This window comes from Rhinatrema bivittatum, chromosome 7 (genome assembly GCF_901001135.1).
Source record: "Rhinatrema bivittatum chromosome 7, aRhiBiv1.1, whole genome shotgun sequence".
NCBI classification, from domain to species: Eukaryota; Metazoa; Chordata; class Amphibia; order Gymnophiona; family Rhinatrematidae; genus Rhinatrema; species Rhinatrema bivittatum.
In genome coordinates this window covers 234,509,557-234,524,679 of record NC_042621.1, presented here as the reverse complement: position 1 = coordinate 234,524,679, position 15,123 = coordinate 234,509,557, and the positions used below count along the sequence as shown (strand labels likewise).

At 41.9% G+C, this 15,123-nt stretch overlaps 1 protein-coding gene across 2 annotated transcripts in view; it reads right to left on the bottom strand.

Annotated features, from left to right (window-relative positions):
- CFAP46 (cilia and flagella associated protein 46) overlaps positions 1 to 15,123 on the bottom strand; it is an 831,934-nt gene that overhangs the window by 178,267 nt on the left and 638,544 nt on the right. For both annotated transcript variants that reach the window (XM_029609979.1, XM_029609980.1), the window contains exons 46-47: positions 9,244 to 9,341; positions 1,049 to 1,125 (exon numbers count right to left, since the gene is read on the bottom strand). In XM_029609979.1, the coding sequence (XP_029465839.1) occupies positions 1,049 to 1,125; positions 9,244 to 9,341 (175 nt within the window). The remainder of the gene's footprint in view (positions 1 to 1,048; positions 1,126 to 9,243; positions 9,342 to 15,123) is intronic.

Below are 15,123 nucleotides of genomic sequence, written 5' to 3'. Positions count from 1 at the left end.
CATGGATCCTAGCCTCTATGGTGCCTCTCCCAAGTTCTCCCTTGAAGAGGTCTTTCTACTTCGATTTCTCTTTAGTCTCCTGTTACTCCTCCCTACGACTCTCAGAGCCACCCTATATACCCCTTAAACCTGCCCATCCCCTTTGTTATATTAAACTGTATTTAAATATATAAAAGCTACTTTTGGTGCCTATGTTTTTATTTATTGTTTTTATAATTGTTGTTTTAGTATTCAACATTTATCTCTTTTAGAATTTATTTTATCTTGTATATGTGTACTACTTTCTTTTACTGTGCTTTCACCTCATACTTTTTCCAACTAAAACTACATGCATAGTTTTGAAAATCCAAAACTATGCATGTAATTTTCTCCCCTGACCCAACCCGTACTCTGGGAATGTCTCTACTACAATGTGGGCAAAAGAACATAGTTGTTATTTAGTTATGATATTTATTACATGCCTGATCAACCTAACACTCCAAGCGTGGTACAATATAAAAACATTTTTTACAGGAATTGCAAAATTCAAATTAAGAATGATGAACACACAAAAACCAATATATAATATACATATCACAACAAAGAAATAATGCATTTAACCATGCAAAAATGAAAGGAAGTCAAAGATACTGATATATACCTCCTAAGACTTAAACATCTTCAGAGGGATAACTGTTTGTTTGGTGTAGCAAAAATGACAAGAGGTGGGAGGTATCTTATAGACTAACCAATTGAGGAATGAGCTTTCGAGGATGAAGTAGACTCTGTCCTCAAAAGGTCATGCCTCTATAAATTGGTTAGTCCAAAAGGTGCGTACTTTTCTCTGCATGCTGAGTGGGTAAGTTTTAAACAGCTGAGTTACATAGGTAAAATACATTTTACCAGCAGAAATCCCTTTGAAAATTGTCCTCATAATGTCATCTCTCCTGACAAAGGAACTCAGGAAATATGATGAGAAGTGAAATGCAAGCAATAGATATAACAGTGGGAGCAATTTCATTTCAGGTCTAATAAGTTATTATTAAAAAAACAAAACACAAGTACTCACTGTCAGGTTGTATTAATTTGCCTTTTAGTCCACCATTTGATTTAGACCTCTCAAGTATAGAGCCATAAAGGAAAGATCTAAACAAGTACAATAAAAAACATACACTTTTAAAACATGATTAAGAACCAACAAGAGAAATGGAAATAAAAAAAAATGTGTATATTCTGATTAGGCAAGTTGGAATAAGGAATCCAGTTTGGTAAAGGTTACATGGTATCAATTAGATGGGTTTTTTTGTTGTTGTTTCATATGGTGAAAAAGAGTGTGATGCCCATTGGAAGAGTAGACTTAGTGCTGTGGTGTGGCTGGTGCTGCCTAGTAAGCAAGCCCACTAGGCCCACACCAACAGCTGGTGGAGATGCCCTCTGACAGGACAGACTGGAGCTTTGCCTATACAAGCCACCTCCCCTGCAGGTTGAGCTCTTGGGTTCCGGTGACCAGCAGCTCTTAGATGAGTCCCTAGAACAGTCTAAAGGTCAGAGTCCAAGGCTGAGTATAGGTTGAGGCAGGTGGCAGATAGCAGCAATGGAGAACAGGCCAGAGTTTGGGACAGGGGGCAGACAGAGCAAACTCATGGTCCAGAGCAAAGGGTCAGGTCCAGGCAGCAATCAAGGAGGGTCTGGGTCCAGGACAGAAACAGAATCTAGGAAGTCAAGCTGAGGGGAACAGGGAAGAGAGGACAATATAGACAAGATAAGGCAAGGGAAACGGACAAGTCACAGACAGACAAGAAGGGAACTGGCAAGGCAGGTGCAAACGAGTAAGGCACACATGAATCAGCAATACATCCTGGAATAAGAACGCACCAGAGGACCTGTTGCTGAAGAAAGGGGAACAGTATGAAGAGGCTTTAAATAGGCCTAGGGCCATTGATGTCATCAGCAGGCGCTGTGGCTCTTTCCTGCTGTGAGCATTTTAAGTCTGCTAATGTCGGGCATGTGCGCACCTAGGGAGACTGGGCCAGAAGTGGTGGTGATGGCACCATGCTGCTGCTGGGCTCATCGGGGTCTTATTGCCAATGGGAGGACATCGGTCTGGCAGTGTTGGGGTGAATGAGGCAGGTTGTGGGAGCATCCCATGAGCCACCAAACATGACACGGGGTTTTATCCGTTAATATTATTTGTCTGCCCTCAGAAACTCCTTTCACTTTAACAACTCTTTTTTCCTAATGATTTTGAGTTAACCAGCTGGTGGTAGCATAACAGTGCAGTATTCCACAATCACTGCAGCTGTCGCTGTCCACAGCTAGTGACACCAAACTGAGAGGCAGAATGATAGCTGCTGCAGTAACAGTTGTAGAGTTATGTTTCATATAACAGAAAAACCTTACACAGGACTGTCAGATCTGATTGAGAAAGGCACAGTATTTAATTTAATTACTCTGCAAACAAGTTCATGTAAGTGTATAGTTAGTTATCTTGAAAATCCCTTTTCTTTTTCCATGCCTGTTATATTGTAGGTTTTTAAAAGCATCTTTTATTTACTGTACATCCTTTTTGATAATAAAGTTTGTAGTTTCTTAGCTCTGCTTTTGTAATCGATTAATGTCTCAAGTAAGTGAATTGCTATGTAATCCCAAGATTTTTAGTGATTCATTTATGAATGCCTTTCTGTGAAATCTGGGACCTCACAGGGTCATTCATCACAATGCGTTATGACCCTAACACCCATGATAATGTATGCGTTATTTATCGCATTGCGAGATTCGAATGCAAATTTTAGTCAAAAGGGAAGAGTTTATGAAAATGAGGGACATTTAATGTTGCCTGTGATAGCATAACACACCAGAAATAACTACATCTTTTTTGTTAGTGTTAAGCTGTGCAATATGCCCGAAATGGTATTTCGCAATATTTATCACAAATTCCTGTCAGGGAAAGAGAGAGAAAGAGAGACTCTTTAGAAGGCTCTCATATAAATAAACTATACCACTGTAAGAAGGGCAACTAGTAGCTTGCGGTGAGGTTTTGGTGGTGGGCTAGGGTTTGGGGGGGCAGTTTTACATACACAGTCAGATGTACAAACAGCACAGTACATGTCAGTGAAGATTTGATGTGATTTGGAAAGAGAAAAGGTACACAAAGATGAGATTTCTACAATGTTTTCTCGCCCTAGCTTGATGCACTCTCTGCCTGGGTATTTAACATGCGTTGCAGTAAAATGCCTATGTGAAGCGCTAAAATAGTGTGTGCAGTAACTCAAAAATTACCCTATCCATGCCCCTTTTCATTATTGCAGGCATTATTCCTGTGAAATTTATACATTTTGATGATTCTAGGCCTCAGGTTGTTGTGAGGTTGCAATGTTCCCAGAAACCATCAAGGAGTAGCTTGTGGGCAGGGTACTTATCCAGAGACAAGCAGAAGCCCAGCTGGCGTGTGTATTTATGGGTGTGGGGGTGGAGGGGCATGTGTGTAGGTGAAGGTACAGGCAAGCATTGTCAATCGCTTGTTTGAGCCCTCAAGTGGTCAAAGATTTAACTCCTTGTGGATATTAGATGCGGTGTGCCGGCATTATGTGACAGATACTCTTTTTTGTTGTTCCCATTTTTCAACTTCTTTATGATTCTTCTCCCTAAATGTCTGACTTAGTGTGACTTTGGTTTCCTTGCTGGTCAAGGGCTAAAAAGAAAGTCTCTTCTAAGAAGAAACCCTTTAACATTACTCTCTACCTGCATTAAAAAATGTTTTTTTAACATCCAAATAGAAACTGGCATAGTAAAAGAGTATTGAGTATAATATTTTTGAATATTGTGCTCATCCATTAACTGACTAACTTAAATGTTTCAGTATTTTTAAAGATTTTGTATGGGTGACCCTGATGGACAGTCTACTCATGTGCTTTGAAAGGACATGAAAGGTATGGACTAAAAGATGGTAATGCCCTATATACATTCTTTCAAAGCACATGTATAGACTTCCTAAAAGTAAGTATTAACTTAATAACATGCATACTTTCTTATAGGTGTTCAGGTCAGGGAAGGAAAACAGTGCATATAAATTAGATTTTCAAATGTTTGTATGCTATTTTGTCCTTGCTCAGCCACCTGCTTAAAAAGAAGTTGCAAAGTTCAAAGTGATTTTAGAATGCATACTGTTGGCTGCTAATTTTAAAAGGGAAATAATGTGAGTGGTTTCCTTATGAAACATAAAAACATGGTTATTTCAAATTGCCTATAACCTAACTTAAAATTTTCTGAACTCAGTACAAGCTCCTACATGGACAAATTCATTAAGATCCTAACCTTTGAACTAAATAACTCACCACTTCCCAACCCCTTCCCAATAAATAAAACTGAAACATACTCTTTTTGCCAGCAACCTTTTATCCTTCCGGAACCTTGAGTTAAAAGTGCTAGCTCATCCCTGCATACCTTTTCACCCCTAATTACATTAGTCAACATATGTGTCTGTCTTTAAAATGTATGCTATATGATCACATCAGGTCAAAGTATTTGTATAATCTATATAAATAAAAAAGTAAATGTTCGTTTGTTCAAAATCTTAAATATTCGAAAGTTCTTCACCGATTGCTTTGAAATTTTGACACAACATTGCATTCGAATACGCGCGTGTTTTTATATACCTATATTATATAGATGTCACACCTGTGACAGGTAAAAACATGCTTTTTTGGAAAAACAGCGCCATCTGTTGGACGTACAAGCAACACACGCTATCTACTTTATAAATGGGCTCTGACCGACGGCCCGCAAATGCGCAGTAGAGAGCAGCTCTACCGCGCATGTGCGGACCATTGAGCTCTGCGCTACGTGCTGGGTGTCACAGAGGGGAGGAGGAGAGGGCAGACGAGTCGCCGCTCTGAGAAACGGCTCAGCCCGTTCCTCCCCCGCTGGGGAAGGGGGGAGGGAGTAGGGATTGCCGGACAGTTACACACAGGAGGAGGAAAGGGTAGAAGAGTCGCCGAGCCAGTCCGTCCACCGCCGAGGAAAGGGGGGAGGGAGTTGGGACGGCCGGAGCAGAGCAAATGCAGTACAAAGCGGCTGTGAAGAGATCACAAGCTGCTGCAGCCTGCAGCACAAAGAGCTGAACAGAGAACAGCTCACCCTCCTCCCCGCCCTCTGAGTCCCGCAGATAAGGAGAAGCCAAGTAAATATCCCGTTACTGCGGGGGGGGGGGGGGGGGGAGGGGGAAGGCAGTGCTGTCAGCCCGCGCTTGGGTCTCAGCTGCCACGGGAAGAGTTTACATGGGCATCACTCCACCCCCACTCCCAGCAAAGCACCCTGACGAAAGTGAAAGCCAGAGCCCTACTCCCTCCTCCCTCTCAAGCCCCCGATTGGATTTCTTAAAGGCACAGGTCTGCCAGAAAGAGCAAAATAAGCTAGGCAACATGTCCCAAATCTGTTGCAGTGCCTGCCGCCTGCCCTTTGCGAGGGGGGGGATGGAGTGTTTTCCTCTCTCTCCCAGACACAACTGGTGTGGGAACTTTGCAAGCTCTTGCGAGTGCAGAGCAAACACTTAGGTGGGGAGGGGACAAAAATCCCGCCTGTTTTAACTGTGTGAGAGAGAAGTGTGGTAATGTGCGCTGAAGGCGAGTGTGAGTGCCAGGGAGAGAGGGAGACTATGTGAGGGATTGTGTATGTGTGTGAGAGGGATTGGGCGTGCTTGTGTGAGGGACAGAGGGAGAGTGTATGTGCAAGAGAGAGAGAGAGGAAGCCTATGTAGGGGGCTATATGAGAGAGAGATTCTCTACCCCCCCCCAGGTCTCCACTTATAGGTTACAGTGGAAGGGGTTCAGTGTAGAGGGGAATGGGAGAGCAAAGGAGTAGGGGCCTGTAAGGATAGAGTGAAAGGGGTCTGAGCCTGTCCCTTCGCCACCGGAGAAGGGAGTTGGGATGGCAGGACCATTATGCCTCGCGAGATCCTCCTCGGCTACCGCTGCAGCTCCTACCACCGCCGCCGCCTCTGGCCCTTCGTGGTGCTGGGGGGGGGGGGGGGGGAAGCAGAGCAGAGCAAAGATGTAGGAGAAGAGGGACAAAGATTTCGCCCGTTTTAACGGGCTTAACGGCTTGGACTAAATATTTTACGATTCCATTTCAATGTTTCCGATTGCATTGTTAAATTGAATTTTCATAGATTTCGATTTATTTTCAATTTGATTTAATTATTTCGTGTGACATTGCGTTGGAATTGAGCTGTGTCGTTTACCATACCGTTCATTTAGTGAGTATAGTTTATGTTTTTTTCTTTTTTCATTCTTTTTCATTTCTAGAATTATGCGGTTTACATCTAGACACGGATTGCTTCTCACATGGACAATTATATGTTGCGTGTTCTAGAGTCGGCAAACCAGACAATCTCTATATATGCACAGACAATGGAACAACAAAAAATATTGTATACCCACAAGCATTGTGAAATTAACCATATTCGAAACGTGTGCTTTCTCTTTTCTTTCTTTTTCATTTAACCAGACTGAGCCACAGCAACGCATGGCCGGGTACGGCTAGTTTATAATATGTATATAATGTTGTAAACCATTGTGATCTTCATTTGGAATGCAGGTATATAAAATGGCTAAATAAATAAATAAAATTACTGTAGCCGCAATGTATGCAATTTAAAAGTACCCGTGTACACTGCAAACAATGTAGGCTATTCAAAATTGCCCCCATAAATATTTGCAAACCAATGTTGTCCAGCACTGGTATAATCTATGCTTTATATTAAATACTAAGGGCTATGCCCCTGCCCACTTTGCTCGCCAAGCTTAAATGTAGGGGAATGTGTGTGGAAGGAGTTAGAGTGGTTAATAGGAGATTTGTGAATGTATGGTTGGGGGCATTTCCTACTCCCCTCCTTTTCACTTTCCACTTTGTCACTGTCTCCTCACCCCTGTATGTGTATGCAGGGAGGAAGAGGAGATTGTGGGCTTGTCTGTGTAAAATTTTTCCCTTTCGCACCTTCAACTTTGTTTCCCTCCCCCAACTCTCCACTTTATAGCCCTATCCTCCTTCCCCCCCTCCATTTTTATTTATTTATAATTTTTTATATACCGAATTTTTCATGCGAACATATCAAACCGGTTTACAGTAGGTAACAAATATTCATTTAATAATATTTGCATTTCCAAAAGGAAAAGGAAGTAAATGTGTGTGTGGGAGTAGTGGTGCATGTGTATTTGGGTGGGGGTACTCTTTTCCCTCTCCTGACCTCTATGTGTGACAAGTGAGGAGGGACTGTAGGTAGGTGGTGGTGGTATGGAGGGAGTAAGTGTGGCTGTGGAAAGGAGTATGCACATACTCTTTCCCCTTTGCATTCTCCACTATGAAGCCCTCTCATCTTCCGCTTTCCATATGTATGAGGGGGAGGTTGGGTGTGTGCTAGGAACACGTTTATCCTATTATTCTCCACTTTGTCCCCTTCTCATAAAAATATAAGACTTGTGGATGCTGTGAGTGGGGAGTGTGGGATTGTTTTTGTGTGGGTGTCTGTTGGAGGAGGTGAATAGCAGGGTGGTATGTTTTTGGTATGCTCTCTTCCGCTTACACTCCTTATATACTCTTGCTCTTTCTGCTTCCCTCCCCTTTCTCACTTCTTTCTTCTATCCCTCTATCTTTTCTGTCACTGGTTTCTCATCTCCTTTCCCCTCTTCTCACATTCCTATTGCTTCTTCCTTCTCATTCTCCTCCCCACTCTCCATTTCCATTCTCTCTTCACTAGCACTTCCTTCCCGTCCTCTCATCCTCTCTCCCCCTCTCACATTCTGCATTCCTTTCCTCCCATATTTTTACTTTTCCTTTCCTTCAGTTTCCTCCCCTTCCCCTCATCTTGCTGGGGCTCTCTCTTCTGCTGGCAGGAAGTGGAGATCCCGCTGGTACTGTGACCCTCTACCAACAGTGGACATTCTCTTGTGCCACTGGCCGTGCAGGTGCACAGGCGAGCATTACAGGACAACCTACTGAATGACTGATGCTGGCTTACTAAATAGGAATATTGGGGCGGATTTTAAGAGCCCTGCTCGCGTAAATCTGCCCGGCGCACGCAGAGCCCCGGGACTCGCGTAAGTCCCGGGGTTTCTCGAGGGGGGCGTGTCGGGGGCGGGGCCGATCGGCGCGGCGTTTTTGGGGCGGGACGCGGCGTTTCGGGGGCAGGCCCGGGGGCATGGCCACGCCCTCCGGAACCGCGCCCGGGTTGCGTCTAGGCGCGCCAGCGGCCCGCTGGCGCACGGGGATTTACTTCTCCCTCTGGGAGGCGTAAATCCCCCGACAAAGGTAGGGGGGGGGTTTAGACAGGGCCGGGGGGGTGGGTTAGGTAGAGGAAGGGAGGGGAAGGTGAGGGGAGGGCGAAAGCGAATTCCCTCCGAGGCTGCTCCGATTTCGGAGCGGCCTCGGAGGGAATGGAGGTAGGCTGCGCGGCTTGGCGCGCGCCGGCTACATGAAATCGGCAGCCTTGCGCGCGCCGATCCGGGATTTTAGCAGATACGCGCGACTACGCGCGTATCTACTAAAATCCAGCGTACTTTTGTTTGCGCCTGATGCGCCTACAAAAGTACGCGAGGGCGCCCTTTTTAAAAAGCTACCCCATTATGTAATAAGAAAGAGATGAATGTGCAGAATGTGAAATAATGAAAGTGATATTGAACTGGCAACAGTGGATGTCAGAGAAAAACAGGGGAGAGAGAGGAAAAAGAAATGGGAAGGTAGAAAAAAGTGAGTGTGACAAAGAGATAAGGAAAATAATGGTATTAGGAAGGTAACGGAAATGGGAACCAAGAGCTATAGGATTCTCTTCCTACCTCCCTTAAGCTGTTTTAGGAAGATACTAGGAAGAGTTTCAACAAGTATTTCAAGTATTTTACCACCTTCTTTCATTCTTCATTTGAGTGCTCTAATGTAATTTTTGTTTGTTTAGTCTAGGCATTGCATTCGGTTTTTTTTACTGTTTGTAACTTACTGTGTTTTTATTATGTATGTAGCTGTTGTTACCTGCTAAGGTCTGTGGATTAGCAGATTACAAATTTTTAAACTAACTAACTAAATAAATAAATATAGCTCAGATCGGTTCTTTTAGAAATGTCATCATCATTCTTTTGGAATTTCTTAGACTGAAAAAAAATAAATAGGCCTTTTTTCTTCATTTAAGATAAAGCATACAGATTCACAAAGGGAAAGATGATGTATTTTGATACATATATCATATATATATATATATATATACATGCAGTGCCTTACTTGTCTTTTGAATGCTGAAGAATGATCACATTGAAGTTCGATGGCAAGTCATTTACTAGGCTGAGATGCTGTGGATGTATACTGAGATTTTCCCATGCCTATAAAGATATAATTCAAAGTACTTATTAATCTATTTACTAAATATAGTTTATAACGTAAGCAAAATAAATAAAATGCAATTTTCTTGTTAGGCAGTGCTCTGTGAAAGCAGTAAATTCTATATACTCAGAGGAATAAATATTCAAAAGTGATAAGTGAATAAAAATAGCATATACATGCATAAGTAGCATGGACTCATGGATATGCTAATTTATAAAATGTTGAGAATACACATGTATATTCCATTTCATGCGCATATTTTACCAGTGGAAGAAAGGGTCAAGCTAGAGGCATTCCAGGATAGGTTAAGAAGTATGCACAGTAGTTGCTATTTTGTAATATCATCTAACTTAAAATATCAATATGCAGAAAACTATACTATCAAGGACATAGATAATATTAGAAGAATTAATAACAAGTAATGAGAGATATAAAGTATCTTAAGACAACTCTAATATGTGAAAACTACTGAAACAGAACTTATATATCACAACTACTGTCCTAGACCTTTAGTCAACATGTTTTAGAAATATTAGATGTAGATCTATATTAATCCCTGTTGTGTTGATCTATAATAAGAATGTTACTTTTATAAACTGTTGTGATCTTCATTTGGAACGACGGTATATAAAATATCTAAATAAATAAATAAATATTTGTATACATTGCTGAACTTATTCGTACACCTTTACACCTGCTAATTAACTGATACAAGTGAATCTGGACATATCTGTTGCCTGAAATTTTTGGGTAAACTGATGGGGGCTCAGGGTGACATGCTTGGAGGTCTAAGTGAACTGGAGATGGACTAGGTAAACTGGCAGAGATATTGGCAAACTGGTGAATTCAAGTACATGCAAGTATTTTCAAAATGGTATATGCACATACTTTATAAAATACCTGCATATGGTTATTACACATGCATGTTATATATTTTTACGTGCCTAAAATATACATGCATGTGTTTATAAAATAAGTAGAGAAAGCTTGCTCTGAGGAGTCATGATGGCGGCTTGACCGGAGTACTGAGATGCCCTTCGGGAAGCTTTCTCCTAGACTTATTCTTATTTTTTGAATTTCCGATGCCTCCGAAAAGGAAGGGGAGAGTAAGAGCTTACCCCTCGAGATCTACTCCTCCCCTGGGGCAGAAAACGATCCTTCAGTGCACTGGAACAACTTTGCAAGGAGGGACAGGCATTCCAGCTGTCGCGGCAGAGGGAGGAGAACCCACCCTGACCTTGGAGGAGATCTCGCCAATTCCTATGGGTGAGGGGCTGCTGCTGGAAATGTGGGGAGACATGTTGCTGCACTCTGCTCAGAGTCACATTGTTGGAGCTCTGGATACGGAGGTCGAGGAAGTAGCGCCACGTGATTCACCTGTATTTGGTTCATCAGGAGCCAGTGAGGAAGCTGTTGGAGGCTTGGAACTACTTGCAGTGGCCGTCCTGGTGTTAGGTCGAGAGAGGCTTGCTGCTGAACCCCTGTTGAGCCAAGATTTGTCAACTATGGTCCAGAAACCAGAGGTAGTCACCCTAGATTCCCTATGGGATCTTACATCCTCTATGGTAAAAATGTTTTCTGATCAACAAAAATAAATGTGATAACTTAACAAATGGAAATTATCTCAAAGAATAATGAAGTATACCAGCAAGAAACTTTAGAAAAGTTTAAGGCTATGGAAACGATTTACACCATGTGAAAGATGTCCAGTCGGTTATTATCCAAGACTGTGGAAAAGAAAAGTGGAATATATTGAGAATGCCTTAAGACATTTAAACTTGCGAGTTTTAAACTTTCCAAGGGTGGTGGGAGAAATTCCATGAGTTACCCTCAGAAGATATTTCTTAGAAGTCTTAGATTTTACAAATGAATCTGCTCCCCCCTTGGATAAAGTATATTTTCTGCCTTCTCGCTCAAATATGCAACCTCAAGCTATTTCTGCTGATCTGGGAAATTTAACAGCAATGCTAGAATCTTCTGCCTATCAAATATCTGAGGGCCTCATTTTCTAAAGTATTGCAGGCCTGCGATACCAGGATGGGGGCGGAGTCGGCCCCGACTCCTCCTCTTCCAGGGCCGACTCCTCCCCCATCTTGGTATCACGTGCAAGCGGCTTGGAAAATGAGGCCCTGAGAGAGCTACACTACCAATATCTTTTTTTTTTTTTTTTACTGAAAAAGTTATTTTAAAAAATCTAATATTTATTTATTTTATTTATTTAGAACTTTTCTATACCGACTTTCCAGTAACAGAATTACTGATCAATTCGGTTTACAATTTGAACAATAACAACAGTGACAAGTAAATGTCTTACAAGGAACAGGAAGAAAATAACTTGGAAATAAATATGTGGGTTGATTACATAAAAAGTACTATATACAAATAGTACTATATACAAATATATACAAAGCCTAAAGGTGGGTAGAGGCACTAAACAATGGCGTTGGACTGTCAAGAGGGTGGGTATTGGGATTTGGACTGCCAAGGAGTTGGAGTTGGTTAGACAAATTCTTTTGGTAATACCATGTTCATTGGTCAAAAAATCAGAATTTTTCCTGATCTGGCTTAATCTACGCAGGAAAGAAGAAAAGGCTTTCTGGCCTTGCGGCAAGAAATTCTAGCTATAGGTGCAACTTTTCTCCTAAGGTTTCCATGCAAATGTATAATTAAATATAATAGGGGTAATTATGTCTCATTTCTTCCGGAACAGCTGAAGAGTTTTGTAGATTCCAAGAAGGTTCTACTGTGAAGTAGCAATATCTAGGTCATCTCATCCTATGATAGATAAGCAAGTCATTTCAAATTATGCCTTTTCCTTTAAAGATTATTTCCTTTTTGATCTCCTCGTATATTTCTCCTCCCCCTCATTTATTGTGGTCTAATGGGTAAAATGATGGTGTTATCCTAAAAGATAAATATTTCCTAGATTTTTTGTTATGTAATTGCCATATTTCTGTACAAAGTGGATGCTTTGTTTGGATTTTGAAAATTAATAAAAATAAAATAAAAAAAAACATAAAAATAAGTAGAGAAAGTAAACTTTTCTTGCATTGGAAATATTTGTGCATATTGAAACACTCACATGTACTTTCAGAGCAGAAGTATGCAGTATTTTATCAATTGTGCAGATCTTGCCACACAGTTTATAAAATATTAGGATAAATTTCTGTGCGTCCACTTACGTGCACAAATGCTGTACTGTGAACAGGTTTGAAAGTTAGGCTCATACCATCTCATGACTTCCAGATAAGGACAACAGGTGAATAGTTTGTACTTTGGTGGTAATTAATTTGATGTACAGTACATATTGCATAAAATTAATGCTTATAGTTATACTGCATTTTTCTATCAATACCTTCCTTTTCATAGATCAAAGATTTGGAGAAATCAGCAAGGAAGGTGAAGAGAAGGAAATCTGAACTAAAAAGGCCCATTTTTGTTTTGGTTCCGATTACAAAAAATAAATGCACACCCATAGCAGGAACCCAAAATTTCTGGAGGATTTTAATTTTGGGAAATAGTGAACTATTGCCAAATAGGCCGCACTATTTCCCTAGAAAAAGAAAAAATGTGTCCCCCACCCCCGCCATTAGCTGAGGCTCGAGCCTACCTGACCAGGTTAAGCCAAACCCAGTCAGAGGGTCTCCCTGGACCCTTCCATCCCCCTCCTACCCACTCCCACCCATCAAGAAATCTGTCAGGGCCATATATGGCCATACAAGAAAATGATGCTCTCTGACCTTAAGACTGGCACCATTTGGCATCACATGGTGTCATCTCAAAGCCACCAAGGCTATTTTTCAAGGATTCCATTGGGACAGAAGCTAGTGGGCATTACTACTGTCCCTTTCTTGGCGATGGACCCCTTTGGAAGGTGAAATGGAGGGGCCAAGGATGCTCCCAAACCTAGCACATTTCCTGGAAGTAGAAGGGATATTGGAGGGACCCAGAGAAACCCAAGAATACCTGAGAAGTAGCAACGAGGGCCTAGGGAGGCCCCAATTCATTTTTTTTTGCCTTTGGGTTTCTTAAAATAAAGCAAAATTGCTTACCTTGTAATAGGTGTTATCCCAGGACAGCAGGATGTAGTCCTCACATATGGGTGACATCGGTAATGGAGCCCTATGTACGGAAAAACTTCTTTAAAAGTTTCTATGAAACTTTTGAATGGCACCGGAGTGCCTACTGAGCATGCCCAGCATGCCATGATATTCCCTGCCACAGGGGTCTCCCTTCAGTCTTGTTTTGTAGCAATAAGCGTTAGCCAAAAATAAAATAATAAAACGTAACGGACCCAACTCCGCGGGGTGGCGGGTGGGTTTCGTGAGGACTACATCCTGCTGTCCTGGGATAACACCTATTACAAGGTAAGCAATTTTGCTTTATCCCAGGACAAGCAGGATGCTAGTCCTCACATATGGGTGATTAGCAAGCTAGAGGCTGAGTCATTTTGTGCTGAAGTAACAGTGAGGTATTGTTGTTGAAATGAATCAGCCGAAATCACAGCAGGTTGGATGTAGAAGGAGTTGGGATTACACTGGAAACAAGTTCTTTAAGACGGATTGTCCATAGGCTGAATCTTGTCTTCCTTCTTTGTCTAAACAGTAGTGAGCTGCAAAAGTGTGAAGAGAACTCCATGTTGCTGCTTTGCAAATGTCCAGAATAGGTACAGAGCGTAGGTGTGCTACTGAAGTTGACATCGCTCTTACTGAGTGTGCTTTTACTCGCCCTTGAAGAGTAAGGCCTGCTTTTTCATAACAAAATTGTATGCAATCTGCTAACCAGTTAGACAGAGTATGCTTACCCACTGCTTTACCTGGTTTGTTTGGATCATAGGATACAAACAGCTGACTGGACTTTCTTTGGTCTGTAGTGCGGTTTAAATAGAAAGACAATGCACGCTTATAGTCCAAAGTGTGTAAGGCTCTTTCTCCTTGGTGAGAGTGAGGCCTAGGAAAGAATGTAGGTAAAACTATGGATTGGTTCAAGTGAAATTCCGTGACAACCTTAGGAAGGAATTTAGGATGTGTCCTGAGGACTACCCTGTCATGGAGGAACTTTGTAAAAAGTTCATATGTGACTAGTGCTTGTAGTTCACTGACCCTTCTGGCAGATGTAATGGCTATGAGAAATACCGTTTTCCAAGTAAGGTATTTAAGGTCACAAGTATTTATGGGTTCAAAAGGAGAACGCATAAATCTAGTTAGTACTACGTTCAGATCCCATTGTATACTTGGGGAATGAACTGGAGGTTTAATGTGAGTTAGGCCTCTCATGAATTTACTGACGAGAGGCTGCGTGGAGATAGATGCATCTCCCAGCTTGTTATGATAAGCTGAGATTGCACTTAAGTGTACCCTTACAGACGATGTCTTAAGACCAGAGTTTGAGAGGTGGTAAAGGTAATCTAGTAGCGAGGCAGTGGGGCAAGTGAAAGGATCTAAATCTTTCTGAGTGCACCACAAAGTAAACCGTTTCCATTTGTAGGAATGATTCTTTCTAGTGGAAGGTTTACGGGAAGCTATCAGCACTTGAGATATAGCGGTTGGAAGGTGGAGTGGCTGTAAGATCAAGCTTTCAACATCCATGCTGTCAGGGACAGGGATTGAAGGTTGGGATGGCGCAACTGACCCTGTTCCTGAGTTATGAGATTGGGAGCTACTCCTAGGCGAATTGGATCCCTGACTGAGAGATCTAGCAGTGTGGGAAACCATACTTGTCGAGGCCAATATGGGGCTATGAGTATCATAGCTCCCTTGTCCTGTTGTAGTTTCACTAGTG